This window comes from Procambarus clarkii, chromosome 80 (genome assembly GCF_040958095.1).
Source record: "Procambarus clarkii isolate CNS0578487 chromosome 80, FALCON_Pclarkii_2.0, whole genome shotgun sequence".
Classification (NCBI taxonomy): Eukaryota; Metazoa; Arthropoda; class Malacostraca; order Decapoda; family Cambaridae; genus Procambarus; species Procambarus clarkii.
Window position 1 is genome coordinate 7,791,589 of NC_091229.1, and position 17,088 is coordinate 7,808,676.

Consider the following 17,088-nt stretch of genomic DNA (forward strand, 5'->3'; position numbering starts at 1 on the left):
GGCACACCACTCCCCTAAGCGCACACCACACCCTCCAGGGGCATACCACATCGCCGAGGGCACACCACACCCTTCAAGGGCACACCATACCCTCGGGGGCACACCACACCCTCCAGGGGCACACCACACCCCCGGGCACACCACACCCTCCAGTGGGCACACCACACCCCCGACGCCACACCACACCCTCCAGGGGCACACCACATCCCGGGGGCACACCACACCCCCGGGGGCACACCACACCCCTGAGGGCACACCACACCCTCCAGGGGCACACCACACCCCCGAGGGCACACAACACCCCCGGGGTCACACCACACCCCTGGCGGCACACCACACCCCCCAGTGTCACACCACACCCCCGGAGGCACACCACACCCCCGGGGACACACCAGACCCCCAGGGGCACACCACACCACTGGACACACCACACCCCCGAGGACACACCACACCCCCGGGGCACACCACACCCCCGGGGACACACCACACCCCTGGGCATACCACACCCTCGCGGGCACACCACATCCCCGAAGGCACACCACACCCCCGAGGACACACCACACCCCCGGGGACACACCACACACCCAGGGGAACACACCCATGGACACACCACACCCCCGAGGGCACACCACACCCCTCGGCACACCACACCCTCCAAGGGCACACCACACCCTCCAGGAAAACACCACACCCCCGGGGGCACACCACACCCCGAGGGCACACTACACCCCCGAGGGCACAACACACCCACGAGGGCACACCACACCCCCAAGGGCACACCACACCCTCCAGGGGCACACTACACCCTACAGGGGCACACCACACCCCCGAGGGCACACCACACCACTGGGGTCACATCACACTTCTGAGGGCACACCACACCCCTGGGAGCACACCACACACTCCAGGGGCACACCACATCCGCGAGGGTACACCACACCCTCCAGGGGCACACCACACCTCCGGGGGCAAATCACAAACCCCTCTAGGGCAAACCACACCCCCCAGGGGCACACAACACACTCCAGGGGCACACCACACCCCCAGGGGGAACACCACACCCCCAGGGGCACACCACAACCCCGAGGGCACATCACACCATCAAAGGGCACACCACATCCCCGGAGGCACACCACATCGCAGGGGGCACACTGCACACCCAGGGGCACACCACACCCTTGGGGGCACACCACACCCCCGAGGGCACACAACACCCCTGGGGTCACACCACACCCCCGGGGGCACACCACACCCCCAGTGTCACACCACACCCCCGGTGTCACACCACACCCCCCGGTGTCACACCACACCCCCCGGTGTCACACCACACCCCCGAGGGCACACCACACCCCCGAGGGCATCCCCCCCCAGGGGCACACCACCCCCCCCAGGGGCACACCACACCCCCCAGGGGCACACAACACCCCCCAGTGTCACACCACACCCCTGGAGGCACACCACACCCCCGGTGTCACACCACACCCCCGAGGGCACAGAACACCCCTGGAGTCACACTACACCCCCGGGGGCACACCACACCCCCTGGGGCACTCCACACCCCCGAGGGCACACAACTCCCCCCAGGGGCACACCACACCCCTAGGGGCATACTACACCTCCGAGAGCACACCACACCCCCTAGGTGAACACTACACCCTCCCGGGGCACACCACACCACCGAAGGCACACCACACTCTTCAGGGGAACACCACACCCCTGGGGGCACACCACACCCCTGAGGGCATACCACACCCACAGGGGCACACCACTCTCCTGGGGGCACACCACACCCCCAGAGGCACACCACACCCTCGGGGGGACACCACACTACCGGGGGGCACACCACACCCCCAGAGGAACACCACACCCCCGGGGGCACACCACACCCTCAGGGGAACACCACACCCCCGGGGGCACACCACACCCACAGGGTCACACCACCCCCCTGGGGGCACATGACACCCCCCAGAGGCACACCACACCCCTGGGGACACACCACACCCCCGGGGGGCACACCACACCCTCGGGGGGCACACCACACCCCATGGGGAACACTATACCCCCGGGGGCACACCATACCCCTGGGGTGTGGTGCTTCTTCTTGAAACACTCTACACGCCCCTTCAAATAGTCTAAGGCAGCTAGTTCTTGACATACTCTATTCTTTTCTTCATTTAGTTGAAGGGCATATAGTTCTTGACACACACTGAACTCCGGTTCATATTTTCAAGGGCACCAATTATTTGACACGCTCTATACTACCCTTTATATAGGATAGGTCAGGTGGTTCTTGGCACACTGTGTACTCCCCATCATAAAGTCAAGCGCACCTAGTTCTTGACACACACTGTACTAATTACCATCATACAGTCAAGGTCTGCTAGTTCTTGACTGCAGCGAGGATTAAAACTCAGACAAATTCCGGTCATAAAATGAACTCTCAAATTTTGGTCTTAAAACTGGTCTCTTACAAATTCCAGTCTTAAAATTTATTATGTTAAATTTTGGTCTTAAATTGATCTCTCACAAACGTCGGTCTAAAACTAAACTCTGAAGAAATTTTAGTCCTTAACTAATCTCTGAAAAGTTACTGCTAAGAGGTCTACTTTCCTTAACAAAACTTCTAAAATATTCCTTAACTCCTTTATTCTTATTCCTGTCGTGATATTCAAATATACATCCGTCGACTTAACATGAAAGTCTAGATGGGTCGCCTGAGGAAGGACTTTCTTAGCTAACACACCAAGTGTAGTAAGTAGCTCATTCCTCACCCTGGAACCATATCAGAACCATTGACAAGCAAACGCCGAGACCTCAAAAAGTTGAAATCCCCTGCACTTACGCCGTTGACCTTCGTCATTCACCGGAGCGAATCTAACGAGCGGATCCTGGGTTCTCACAACAGAATTTCTTGTTGTTTAGTGCTATGAATTCAGCTCTAAACTCATGAAGCAGTCTCAATTTAACAATCGAGTGGCACAATCTAAGTAGTGCAATAAAATGTGTGGGGTGTAACGAAAAGACAGTGTTCAACATAACAATACAATTTATTCAATAAAGTACTAATTACTACAACAACGAAAGGAATATCTATGACGTTACTCGAAATCCTTTTTGTGACACTTTCACTGACAGCTAGACATCAGCCGCAAAGGCTGCATAATGAACTAACTTGAACATACTGAATGAACACAGAGGAATCAATCAAGCAAGCAAGACATCCTAATCTATAATCACTATGCAACATCAGCAAGGTAGGATATGAGACACGTCTCCAACAACCTCCTATCAGTACTCTACGCTTCTTGCCGCCCTCCCCTGGATTTTTTTTCTCTTTTATTTATAAAACACATAAATACAATATAAAAACAGTTACCAAAGCACTATTACACAGTCAGTTGGATAGCACACACATGGCTCATAAGAAAATCGAAACAATCAACACAAAACAGGTGATTAAATTCCCATCCCTCAGCACAGAAGGACAATTACAGTACTGACGAATAAAGGTGTATGATGGGGAACATAAATGAACACAACACAAGGGGGAAGCATATACCCATCCACTTAGCCATGTACAAAACCCATAAAACACTTGAAAACATTAGTAGCATTTTACCCAATGAAACCATTTCCCAAAACGCCCCACTAAACAACACACCTAAGGCATACAGACCAAAAGGCCGGACACATAATACAAAAACAAAGACCAATGACAAAAAGTGCATAAAAGAAAGAAAAGCAGTATACAAAAATGACAGTAATAAATTAACAATGTAAAACAGCGTAAACGAATACAAAGCAAATTACTCAGTTTTAAAACACACAGTTCAGTTACAACACGCAACAGCCAGCCCAAACATATATATACACATACATATATATATACATGCACATATAGTTTTGTTTTCCTTTTCCATATAAAGTCATTAAATAAATATACATTCAAACCCTAGCAAATACAGAGCTATCTCACACCACCCAAACCTAGGACACGAATAGTATAAAGGTAACAGAAGAAATGTACAAATGATAAGGTACCCACTCAAGGAAAACAGAACTCATGTCATGTCAAAGGCCACATATGTACTATGGCAGGGCATAATAAAAAGGACCCAAGAATCCAAAATGAAACACACATTACATTCCGAACCCGGAGAAAGCATGAATAAAACCAATAGATAAAACTAGTTAACTATATAACAAAGTCCCCTCAACCGGAAACAATGTAACAGGGGGGTCACAGCACCCCTTAAAATATACATATACACATTAGTACCTGTACCACCCAGAAACTGGGAAAACAGGGAAGCACAACATAGGGACAGGTCATGCAAGGAATCCAGGAAACCATACCTCAAACAAACTCATACACACCCAAACTGTCTCAAATCATAGCACCACAAACATCCGTATGGTACCCCAGCCACAATACCATTATAGTGCTATGCAGTGACACACACAGTGCCGTCCCACAAACCCATCACAAGAAGAAAGGAAGACACACGGACAACAGGTCATGTCGGGCGCAAACCCAGCACACTCGCACACTCGCACAAATGGAGATTGAATCCCACAGCTAAACATTACACATTGACAGCATGCCAACAACCAACGTCAAAACAAAACGGAACACAGAACACTAACAGCCGCGATCTGAAGAGTATAGTACAAACGGACAAACACCTCAGGAGGAGGAAAAAAGACACAGAGGCCCAACAAAACCAGAACGACACACACAAAGCAGGAAATACAAAATTGATAACCCAGCAACGTCCCTGAACCCCAGGAAACCCAAGACACATGGCAACCGACCTACGGAGCCCAGAGTCCATCAAACCCACAAAACGAAAGCAAACTACAATCCCAGTACCCCCCCCCCCCCCAAAAAAAAATGTCATATACTATCCATAACGCACATAAGTATCAGTAAAATGGTCCCCCAACCCTTCCGCAAGCAACCAACGTAATTCCCATTTCGAGTAACGTAACCGACCTTCCAAAAACCCCAACATTCTATCCACTGTATACCTCTCCCGCCTCCCAATCCACACATAATAAAGATAATCCGATAGAACCAAAAGCACAGTATTGCGGACCCTCCTTCAAGGAGCCTGAACATCAAACATCAATAAACTTAAAGGGGGAAATACTGTACACTGACCCGCAAAAACGCACAAGCGTTCTATTCAACCAATCCACCAACCTCACCCGGCCTGGGCAAAAATAAAACACATGAAACGCAGTCTCCAGCCCCCCACAAAGGTCACAACCAGCACTATCCTTAATCCCCAACCTCAATAGCCGCTCGTTAGTCACAAGGAACTCGTGTAAAAACCGTACAGGAATTCCCTCTGCGACGGAGCTAGAAACTTCAAATGGAGCGATTGCCACACCACCATCCAATCAAAAAGAGGAAACGAGTCTTCCACAGCAGGGGCGACAAAAGGACAATTCCTCATACACCCTCCGACACGTAAAAAACAAGAACCCCTCCACACGACATAGCCTCCGGAGGAGATCAATTGCACAAGTATAAAAGGGAGGCGATAGAAATGCAATCTCTCTACACAAAGGTAACCTCAACAGAGAATTTACACGCATCGTACAATAATATAACCCCAGAGAGAACACACCGTCCCCCCCCCCCCAAGAGCCCCTTCCTAAACGAGACAAAAAATATTGCCAACGCCTTATAGTATACATCGAACAATCCAATTGCGCCTCGCAATTTTGGCAAACAAAGCGTAGACCTACGTATCGGACAATACCTCCCACCCCACAAGTATCGAAAAAAACCTTATTAATGGCCAATGCAAACTTCCGACTCAACGGAAAGGTATGTGCCATGTACCAAACTTTGGACAGAACCTTGCAGTTAAGTAGCAGCCCCCTCTGAAACAAAGTCAACCTCCTCCCATACAAACATGAAATTGAACCCAAAACTCTTCTAAAGACTGCCTCCCAATTCTCTTGCAAGGACATCGCATACGTTTTACACCACCGGATGCCAAGAGTCTGAATCGAGTCCACAACCAGGAACCAAGAACCCCCCCCCCCCCACGAAGGCCGAGAAGCCCAAGCACCAAGCCCCATCATACAAGATTTCTCCCGATTTAGCACTGACCCCGTCGCCCGATGAAACCGAGCCAGTACATCCTGCACCACAAGAACTGACTTCTCTGTGGAGACAAACACAGTCGCGTCGTCCTCATAACCTACAACGGGTACCAGCAAACCATTCGGGAGACGCGGCGGCACAAGAGAATGATGGGACCGCAAAGCCATATACAGAGGTTCCTGAAACAGAATAAACAGGATCATAGAAAGGGGGCAACCTCCCGGACCGACCTCCCAAGGAAAAAGGGGGCACTTAATACAGCATCCTGACCTAAGAGACAAACTGCGGCCCAATCCCAACCCTCTCCATCACCCGAAACACAATACTCATATCCACCCTATCAAAAGCCTTGGACCAATCTAAATTTACCATGGCCGATGGAACAACATTATCCGAAAGATAATAAATCATATCCCTCATCAAATTATTGCAGTAGACAACCGACCTACCCGGAACACCACAAAACTGCCCCGGTGAAATACACTTCCCCAAAACCAACCGAAGCCTATTCGCCAGTATCTTGGAAAGAATTTTATAATCCTGGTTCAGGAGAGACAACGGTCTCCAATTTGAGAGCAGCTGCACATCCCCAGATTTCGGCAAGAGACGAATAAAACCAAATGACTGTGACCCACTAATAACACCATGCCTCAGGCTATACCGCACCACCTCTGAGAAGTCTGACATAATCACACCCCATAAATACTTATAGAATTCTGCCGGCAACCCATCAGACCCAGGCGCCTTCCCATTCGCTAACCCCCGAACCACCTCCCAAATCTCCCTATCCGTAAACTCTCTCAGTAACGGCACATTGTCCTCAACAGAAAATACATTCTGGCAAAAACTAAGAAAATGCTCACAATCCGTTGACATACACTCTACCTTCCTATACAAACCCTCCAACTCTTCCCGAACGTAACACACCAATCCATCAGTATTAGTGAGGACCGTTCCATCTACCCTGCGAATACCAGTCATAATGGTAGAGTACCTAGGAAACTTAACCGTACCCAATAAGTGGGCAGAGACTTTCTCACCCTCTACACACTCCGACGTCAACAGACGGTATGGATACCCTGAGCCACCTCCTCCCGCAACCCATTTATTCGTCTCTTCAGCAATACAATCTCATCATACCTATCCAAACCCTGGTCCATGAGCCCATAAAGCTGACGCAATCGAGCCTGCAACAGATTCAAAAGACCATACCGTTCCGCTGCAAGACGCTTCGAGAAACGAACAAAGAAACGTTTGCACTCCACCTTACACCAGTCCCACCAATCTAGCAAAGACACAAAATCAACTTTCCGCAGCACTAGCGCTCACCACATCACACCAAATTCCTCCACCACCAACGGGTATCTAAGCAAACCACAATTTAGCTTCCACCAACCCCTACCCAACCGCACCTGATCATTGACAACAACGCCCACCACCACCATACTATGGTCCGAAAAACAGACCGGAACAGTGGCCCAAGAGCGGACCTGACCATAAGATTTGTGCACATACACGTGATCAAGGCGAGAGCCATAATCCCTACTAACAAAGGTATAGGCCGGGACACCACCCGCCAGGAAACAGGTATCACGGAAGTGCATAGATTGCAACGTCCTAACTAAAGCAGGAGAGACAGACGCCTGAGCACGAGTGCTACAGTCCCGGACTGAGATTACACAATTAAAGTCACCACCAAAAATCATCCTTCTCGTGTCATTCCGTAAAAAATAAAGCAAACCATCCGAGAACAACTCTTCCCTCTCAGCTCGCCTATGCGTTCCTGAGGGCGCATACACATTCAGCAAGGGAATCACAGAACCCATAAACGACACATGCGCCAAAATCACATTACCACAGTCATCCATTTCCGAACTCACTATCCCCATGTTCGCCCTCTTTGCCAACAAAATCATCGTGCCACCCTTTGATAACACAGGAGGGTTCAGCAACACCTCCAGTCGGTCCACACACTTAACATTATGCTCCTGAATAAATATAACACCAACTTGTGATAGCGGGCCACCAACGCAAGCTGACGTTGCTTCAAACGGCAATTCAGCCCATTAACCTTCAATGTCGCACATTTCATCCACACATCCATTGAGAAAAATTAAGAGAAGACCACATTCACACAACACTACCACTACATCCCAGGGTAGCATCGCACCCAAAAGAAGAGCCCTCAACCCCATCTCCCAAAACTACTGGAGTGGGAGCCACTTTGGCAAGCTTACCCAGAGAACTCTTCTGTAGCTTTACCACCAAATCTTCCCCTACCGACTCTTCCTGGACCCCTTTCACAATATCCTACCAATCCACATTCTGTGTACCACCAGGTGGTGGATCACTCCCGCGAATTTTAGGGACTCCATTATCCATCACAGATACGCCCCCACCAGAAGGTGAAATATCTGACTCAGACGGATCCATAGGATCACACCGCACAGCTGTCAAGGAAGAGGGGGGTGCCGTCATCCAACCTCCTCCGTGCATCTAGGATATTCTGAAGAGAACCTCCAAATTTCTGCCGCTTCATACTGTGCTGCCCAGCGCCAACAGGCAACAGGCAATCTGCCTCACGTCGTCCAGAACCGCGACTAGGATCATGTGCATCCTCCATATGCACTTCTGCCACCACCTCAGTTGTTCGAGCAGCAGACCGAACCATATCAACACGATCACTGATCACTTGCTGCGGGTTCCGATGCACACCAAACGACTCAGCATTGGAGCACCCATCCACCGATGAAATGCCCACCACTGCATTTACCACCTCACCAGAGCAGGTAGGCACCGCAGCACACTCGCCTTCGGAGCTGGTCTGCACGGGCACACACGGGCTTGTAGGGAGATCGACATTCCCACTAGACCTTTCAGGAGACGCCACAGCAGTACGGCGTCATGCTCACCAGGAGATACCACTGAAGCAGCACTCTTAGGACTCAGATTTGCGCCATCCACCACTGCATCCGGTCCCATACAAGGGGCACTGCTCAAAACTGATAGATCTTCTTGCTCGTGCAAAGGAGGAAAATAATTTTCATTGAACAGATTAACCCGGTCATCCATCCTGGTGGTGCAGGCAGCAGCCACATGGCCAACATGACCACACTTGAAACATGTCCGAGTCTGTCCCCGGTAGAAGAAGCCGACCGTATAGCCAGCAATCGAAAGTAAGGAAGGCACATTCCCACGAAGGACCATTCTCTCCGTCCTGTAACCATTCACGAGTCCTTTGACGGCTCCAGACGTGTGCCTACACACACGAATAAAGTCGACACGCCCATACCTGGCAAGCGCCTGACGGAGAAGATCCTCTGACATTTCAATTGAAGCATTTTTAATCGATACGTACGTATACTCCACACTCAAATTCGCCACCCTCACAGAGCCCCGACCGTTGCTCAGCCGCACCTCCCGATCCTCATACTGTTCAATAAACTGCCTGAACAAGCAATTCTCGGCGAACTTCACCACCACTCTGTCCTCGCTAATGATCCGCAAACCAACAAGATCTTCCACCTTCACTTTCATAACATCAAACAGCGTATTACTGATGACTCCAATGTCCACTTTACAGGTAAATGTCAGCCCTGCCGACTCCTTCCTCCGCAGTGGCGGCACGTAAGTCCCCATACTGAGACGAGGAAGTAGTCACCCCGCAGTGGCAAACGACCACTCGCCAGGGCAACCGAGAAGCGTCCAATGGTAACACCAGCAGAGAGACCTCAGGAACGTCCGACCTGGCTGGTGGTTCGACCACGACTCCACCCTCCCCTGGAATGGCGGTTGCAATGCAATCAAATTAGTAGCCTATCAATGACATGACAATGACTAATGGGGTTACTGGCACTCCAGCAACCCTCCACAATTAAATCACGTTACACATTGTTAACACATCGTCCGTCGGACGAATCAACAATCAATAACAAATTGATTACGTTAATAACATAACTAAAAGTAATAACTTTTACGTTAACTTAATCTTGTCTTCTCACAGACAATCAAACTTACAACTGTCACTAGTAACTCGGAAATTATACAAACACTCTACCCGTCGAACATTCAGTGAGTAATCCCCATTAATCCCTGTACTTCCAGACGGCTGATTAATTTCTGTACTAGTTACGTTAACTACGTTATCGGTTACTATCGCCCAACGATAGTTTACTCCAATTACAATGTCTGAAGTGCTAAGAGAACGGTAATCACTCGTGATTACCCTTCAGCAATTAATTACTATCCCGAAGATCAATAATTAATTATTACAAATACGTAACCTTTCACACTGGGCTCAACAATTTACATTAATGGCATGAATTCCGTCTGAGCCTTCCTTAGTCAGACCAATTCAGGTAATTAAGAACGAAAATTAATCACCACGTTTACGTTATTTTACAATGACAACTCTTCCCACGAGTCAATCAAATTACCTGTCCTCTGACAGATCAATAACCGACGTTATGTTAATGGAACAATGGAGCCTTCGTGTGAGTCGATATACATTGATCAAAGTTTATTACTTTGACTTCCTGGAACCTGTTAATTACCAGCCCACTGACAGATAATTACAACAAACAATACTCAGAATGGAGGATACAGCCCTCCCGGAATTCTATTATTCATGTCCGGCTTTTAGCTAGGTTCCCTGAGAGACTAACACAGCTTTTCCTAGGAAATAATTAACCCAAACGCATCATACGTTACTCAAATTGTTAAAGAACTATTTATCTATAAACAATGGGTGTTCCCTTGGTTACGTTACATTAATTGCCTTGTAATCACCTCACTGAATACCGGACATCGATGTCCTACCAGATAAACAGGAAAATATAACCCAAGTACTTGACTCAATGCCAGAGTTTCACCCACGACAATGATAAATCACAATAACAAATCACAGTGATTTGCTATACAATCTGGTTGCAATTACAATACCGCAGAACACCAGTAAATAACGCTCAGTGCTCTAACCCACAAGAACACGGCCCCACAATGATTTACTAACTGCAATTACACACACGGTGAGTGATCAACACTAGCAACAATCACCAACAATTACAACCCCTTGCAATAACACACACGGCAAGCGCTCTAATTCATATATATTAGAACACGGCACAATACTCTACTATCCGGTTGCAATGACCAACCATGCCCTAATTATCTTTTAGAACACGGGCCCACACGTTCCAATAACCACAGTAAATAACACTAATCACACTGGGCTTCCTGACACTATGATTATATATAATTATGTACCTGCTGACACCTGTAGCCTAAAGCTGTCAAACGTTAATGAGAACACTAAGGAGATCACACACACACATTTCTTACTCAACTTGGGTGAGTGATTAGTGATTCCACGGATTGATAATGACTGCCGAGAATTTACGATACTCAACATAGCGGTCGGCTGTCCCTCCCGACAGCCTCGTCACTCACCACAAAAATCTACCAAAATTACGTTAACACGTCAGCCACGGAACCACACATATATATAACCACACTTGTCACAGCCCTGGCGAACACAACATGAGAAATAATCTTAAACACACTCTGGTATCACTTCACAATAATCAAATGCCAGGAATCCCTGGTGTTATACACTGACACTTTACCTGTGCACTTATGACCAGTACTGGACTTCCACACCTGCAATTGCTTACATCACATGGAACAAGATAAACATCGTGAATGAATTAACAAAATTCTACCAGAGTGGAACATAAATATTACTTGTACATCCCTCACAGTCCTTCACTAATCTATGTAGACACTGTTCCCGTGTGTACACCTCCACACATATACAGATACAGGGACACCTATCTACACCAGGCTAAATTCCTCTGAGACTGACAAAATGTCAATAAGAGTGAAAATCTCACGCGTCCTTACGTCACTTCACCTCACAAGTGCTTGGAGACAATGGGACGGAACACCTGATCTCGAATTCAGGCTTAGAGAATATAAATCACCAAAGCACACAACGTACTTACTTCATTTACACTACCGGCTCATTTACGCTCAGACGCGAGTTGTTCTATCATAACCCAGGCACCTGCTGTAGGTGGCTGATTACGGCAGCTAAGCGGCGGGATGGCTAGGCTTAGGTGGTAGCCTCCACACCACTCCTTGCGCAAGCGTTGTGCTCCACAAAAATTGGAGCCCAAACAATATGACTATTGGAAAACTGCCCTGAACACTGACAAGATAATTCCGCGTTCACTTGACTGCTATAGAGCACAAGCAGGATTTAGAACGTCTGTATGATCACTGGAGTGGGAACCCACGAACACGTTGACCGCTCGTATGCAAATTACCCACGTTCCACGATCCCTACTCACTACACTCCCTATCTTTCTCCCCATCGAAATACGGCGCCGGTACTGGATTCTGGGCAGACGACATCGTAGATGAGGTGTTGGGTGGAACAGTAGAGTAGTCAACCGCCACAACGTCTTCTTACTCAACTTGGCCGAATTGAGCAAGGAAGCGTCATGTCAAGGTGGCGGCTGGATTCAGAATGAAGCCTCGAGAGAGGGACGCCGGCGACTTCCCGCGTCCTGCCTCAAAAGAACCAATCAGGGCGAGGCAGACAGAGGCCTACCCCTCTCAACCAATTAGAGACGAGGTACCATGGCCCTAAGACTACTCAAAGATGGCCGACCAAGATGCTTTCCAAGATGGCTGGCGGCGTTGCAATGGCAATGAGGCTGGAGGCGTGGGAGGTAGGCTCCTGCCATGCTCCCAAGCCTCGCGCCACACAAGCAAATCCTCTGTCACAGCGCCCTCTCCAAAATGAAAGCTGTTGCTGGCTCTAACTCTGTCCACAAATGCGTCACAATGGCCATTGTAACATATTTAGATTGCTGATGACTGGCTTTCAGATGAGCCCTAACTCAAGATGATTCGGGTATGGGTTAACAAAACTAGGCCCGTGCACTTGCTAAGTGTACAAACTGCCACAGGCATAAAAACCAGGGGAAGTTTACTTTGGTGAAACCATCCCTTCACAGTCTTATAAGTTCATAAATAGGGATTGTTTTCGTTATCGAATGTGAAAGCATTGAATGCAAATTAACTACTAATGGGCGTCTACCATATTTATTATTTATTTGAAATGTTTTTATAAGTATTTTAAATGAGTAAAATACTCCCTGACATCATGTAAGCAACAAAGAAGCAGTGAAACACGGTAGGAAAAGGATTAATCAAGTTGTATGGTTTTCAGTAAGGTTCAGCTGTTGAGGACCTGTTTCCGCCTCCGTGACAAAGAGTGGTGGCTGTGTGAGATGCCAACACCTTCCATCGACTTCCAGGTGAGCATCGCACACACCCTTTGTGTCACCAACACCTTCCTCTTTTACCATCTCTTCTTCAGGATAATATATATATATATATATATATATATATATATATATATATATATATATATATATATATATATATATATATATATATATATATATATATATATATATATATATATATATATATATATATATATATATATATATATATATAAATATGCAACAATGATCACAAAAACACTGATCCAAGTATGCAGAATAACCACATATGAAAAATAGAAAATGCTTAACGCGTTTTCGGCTAATTCGCCTTCATCAGAGCAAAGTAGAATGAAGATAAGTTTGCTGATCAGACCTTTATATCCGCCTGGGCAGATCACCTGACCACCAAAAATAAGTGGAGGAAAGGAATTATAAGAAAGAAGGTAACTGCAGAAGGCCTATTGGCCCATACAAGGCAGCTCCTTTTAATATCTCCAAGTGCCATACGTGTTTAAATGATTGCAATATTGTTTTGACGTGCTATATTGAGGCTTAAATAGGGATCCAACTTGTACATACCGGGGCTCACATTAAGGCTGTTGTTACAATGTTTGATCAACATTGATCATATATATATATATATATATATATATATATATATATATATATATATATATATATATATATATATATATATATATATATATATATATATATATATATATATATATATATATATATATATATATATATATATATATATATATATACTTTTTTTTACAATAGGAAGGGAGTACCACCTCTAGCTGGAAGAAGGGGGACCCATAGCCTCGGAGGAAACCACGCATAACGCATTAGAGGGAATGTTTAGATCCCCTCCAATACAGTTTCTGTGTGCTTTTCTCCTACCACCCCCTTCCTTGAATATTTTTTGTGCTTTATTATGCATTTGATGGTTACAAGATATACATGGGTTGATACAAAAATAATAATGCAAAAAGGTGCTTAAAGGTTATGGATCTCTTGAAAAACACAACAATGGGAAACATTGATGAATGTCACAGACGGGTTCGATCATTGTTGCAAGTCAAACACTTCTTCGAATTCCTCTGAAGTTGGACTAGTGCCCAAGACGCAACAGGCATTTCCCCTCTGAATCGCAACACTGAGGCGCTGGAACAAGAAACTTTTTGCTCTCTGGTCTTTTGTAGCGCTGATCAATTTGTCCCCCAATTCCTTCAGGAACTTCAATGCACATTTTCCCCACGAACCGAGGGTCTCCGAGCCGATTGGAACAAAGCTGTAGCAGTGTGCTAGACCTCTGTATTTAATAATTTTCTGCGATTCCCTGAAAGAAGCAGCACCACCGCTTTCACGTGTGCTGTAGTGGAGGTAGGTACTGGCCAGTGTGGCAGCGCACGTGTAGTCCCATACCACTTGCTTACCATCCTTCCAAGGTAGCAAGGTGACCCCATCAGGGCGCTTCTGAGGGTCGTTAGGTCTGGATAAGTGTGATTCTCTTTGTGCCGGGCAGCGGGCTGTGGCGAGGCTCCTCTTGATGATGTCGTTGACTTCTTCATGTCTTGCAATTTTACCCTGTGATTTACGACATACCAGACCATGACGACCATATTGGTCTGCCATCGCAGTTCCGCAGATGCACCTATGTTCGGTGAGGATGGGGGCGGCAAGGCGAAGGGCAACTCCAATGCGGAGAGCGTCATGACTGAGGCGAGTTCCCAGGGCTGCATTGGGCACAGCAAATAAAAAATCCCCGGCGTGGGGTGCTGTTACCGCTAGGAGGCGGGCTTTGTTTTCAGCATCAGCGTTGTCAGTCATTGCTGTGACAGTCTTTTCCATTATGGGGCTATCCCAGTGGGCCTGCTTGTGGTCTTTTGGGACTTGTGGTCGGGGTTGAGGGTGTGCAATGGTGTCCCATTGTCTGGCTGCTTCGATGAACGTTTGATCATGAGTTCCCGCTGTCTCTCTCATACGCTCTGGTAGGATCTGCCCTACCAATTCGTTGGCTGCTGTACATGAGGATAAGAATGCTGGAAGTGCTACCTCAGTTGCCTTTCGTATGCCTATCCCTCCAAATCTCACTGGTAGTGTTGCTTGGTCCCACTGACTGTCATCTAAATCTAGGTTGAGCGCCTTCCTGAATATTGACCTGAGGAGCTCATCATATTGATTTAGAAGTGGGTTGCCAAAAGTTGGTGCACACCTTAAGAAGTATGTTAGCCTGGGCAGGGTAAGGCACTTTGTGAGAAGGTAGAGGGCATCGTGGGAGTCCAAGTCCCCAATTCTCTCTTCCATCCTCTTTAGGTCTCTAAACTTTTCGTCAAGGACTGCAGCAATGGCATTGTGGCCCAGAGGTGCTCCGAGTAGTGTGCTGTCGGTAGGTTTAACGACTGAGGCTTCTGGTAGAACTGATTTCACTGCTCTAATGATTACTTCACTAGATGCAATAATTTCGCACTTGGAGGGGCTAAGAACGAGACCCATGGACTCCCCCCGTGTCTTCACCAGCTGTAAGTCTTCTAGCAGGGAATCTTGTGTGCCTGCCAGAGTGCCATCATCCAGGAACCAGATGTTGAGCTCGCTGGACAGTCTGGTTGTAATTTCTCGAACCGCTATGCAAAAGAGGAACGGTGCAAGTGGGTCACCCTGTTGAATTCCCTCTGCTGAGGTGACTTCATGTTTGCCAAACAGGAGGGTTGAGTCTTTGCTGTAGCCTGCTGACACAAACGGGAGAATGCTTGGGCAATGTTCCTGGACTGCAGTGAGGATTGCTTCCCTTTTGACCGAGTTGAAAGCGTTTTTAAAATCTAATTTTACTACTGCCTGGTCTTCAGTAAGAGAGCTAATGTAGGCTCGTGCAGCATGAGCCGCTGCTTCACAGCCTTGGGGGACTCCAAACCCCAGCTGGTTGGGTTGCAGCATGGTGGCTGCTTCCGTTCGGATACTTCTGACAGCAGCCCTTGCAACTAGGCGGCGAAGGGTATTACCAACGGCAATGGGTCTGATTCCTCCCCCCTTCTTTTTGAGGGCACATAGGGAAGCACCAAAGAAGAATGGTTTGATTTCATCAGGGATTAACCCGGCGAGGCAGTTGTTGACAAACGTTGTGATTTCTGTCAGGAGCGCTTCTGCAGCTGGGCCAAGAACAGTGTTCACCATTTCCTTCACATGTTGAGGTCTTACCCCTGTGTAGCCTCCTGAGGAGCCCGGGGGAAATGAAACGATAGCTTTATAAACCTCTGACTCCCGGAGGACGAGAGGTTCCTGATTAGGGGCGAGCCTGACCTGTGGGGGAGGTCCACCTACGGCCCTGACGGGGTGTTTTTCTCTCAGTGCTTGGGCTGTGGTTTCATCCCTGGGCAAAATTTTGTCCTCACTTGTGATTAACCTGAGTGCCCCGACTGTATTGCCCTCTTCAATTTTCTTGCTGACTTGGGTACCTAATTTTCTGTTGTCGCTGATTGTCGTACTTGGTCTGCCTCGGCGGTGTTTGGTGTGTTTGGGGAGGCGGACTAGGTTGTCAGCCCTCGGAAAATCCCTAATTGCTTTATTGACGGATGAGGCCAGTGTCTTGCCTCCTCTGTCTGGTACACCTAAGCATGCATTGCCAAAAAGTAGCAGATTGTGCCAGGCTTTGATGGTATCAGG

The 17,088-nt window shown here is 47.8% G+C and overlaps 1 protein-coding gene across 4 annotated transcripts in view; it reads left to right on the forward strand.

The window, feature by feature from the left end:
• LOC138357742 (uncharacterized) overlaps positions 1 to 17,088 on the forward strand; it is a 175,703-nt gene that overhangs the window by 69,204 nt on the left and 89,411 nt on the right. For all 4 annotated transcript variants that reach the window (XM_069314738.1, XM_069314739.1, XM_069314740.1 and 1 more), the window contains exon 3: positions 13,359 to 13,446. Coding sequence is in view for 1 of the 4 variants with exons in the window: in XM_069314741.1 (XP_069170842.1) it covers positions 13,359 to 13,446 (88 nt within the window). In the remaining 3 variants the exon portion in view is untranslated. The remainder of the gene's footprint in view (positions 1 to 13,358; positions 13,447 to 17,088) is intronic.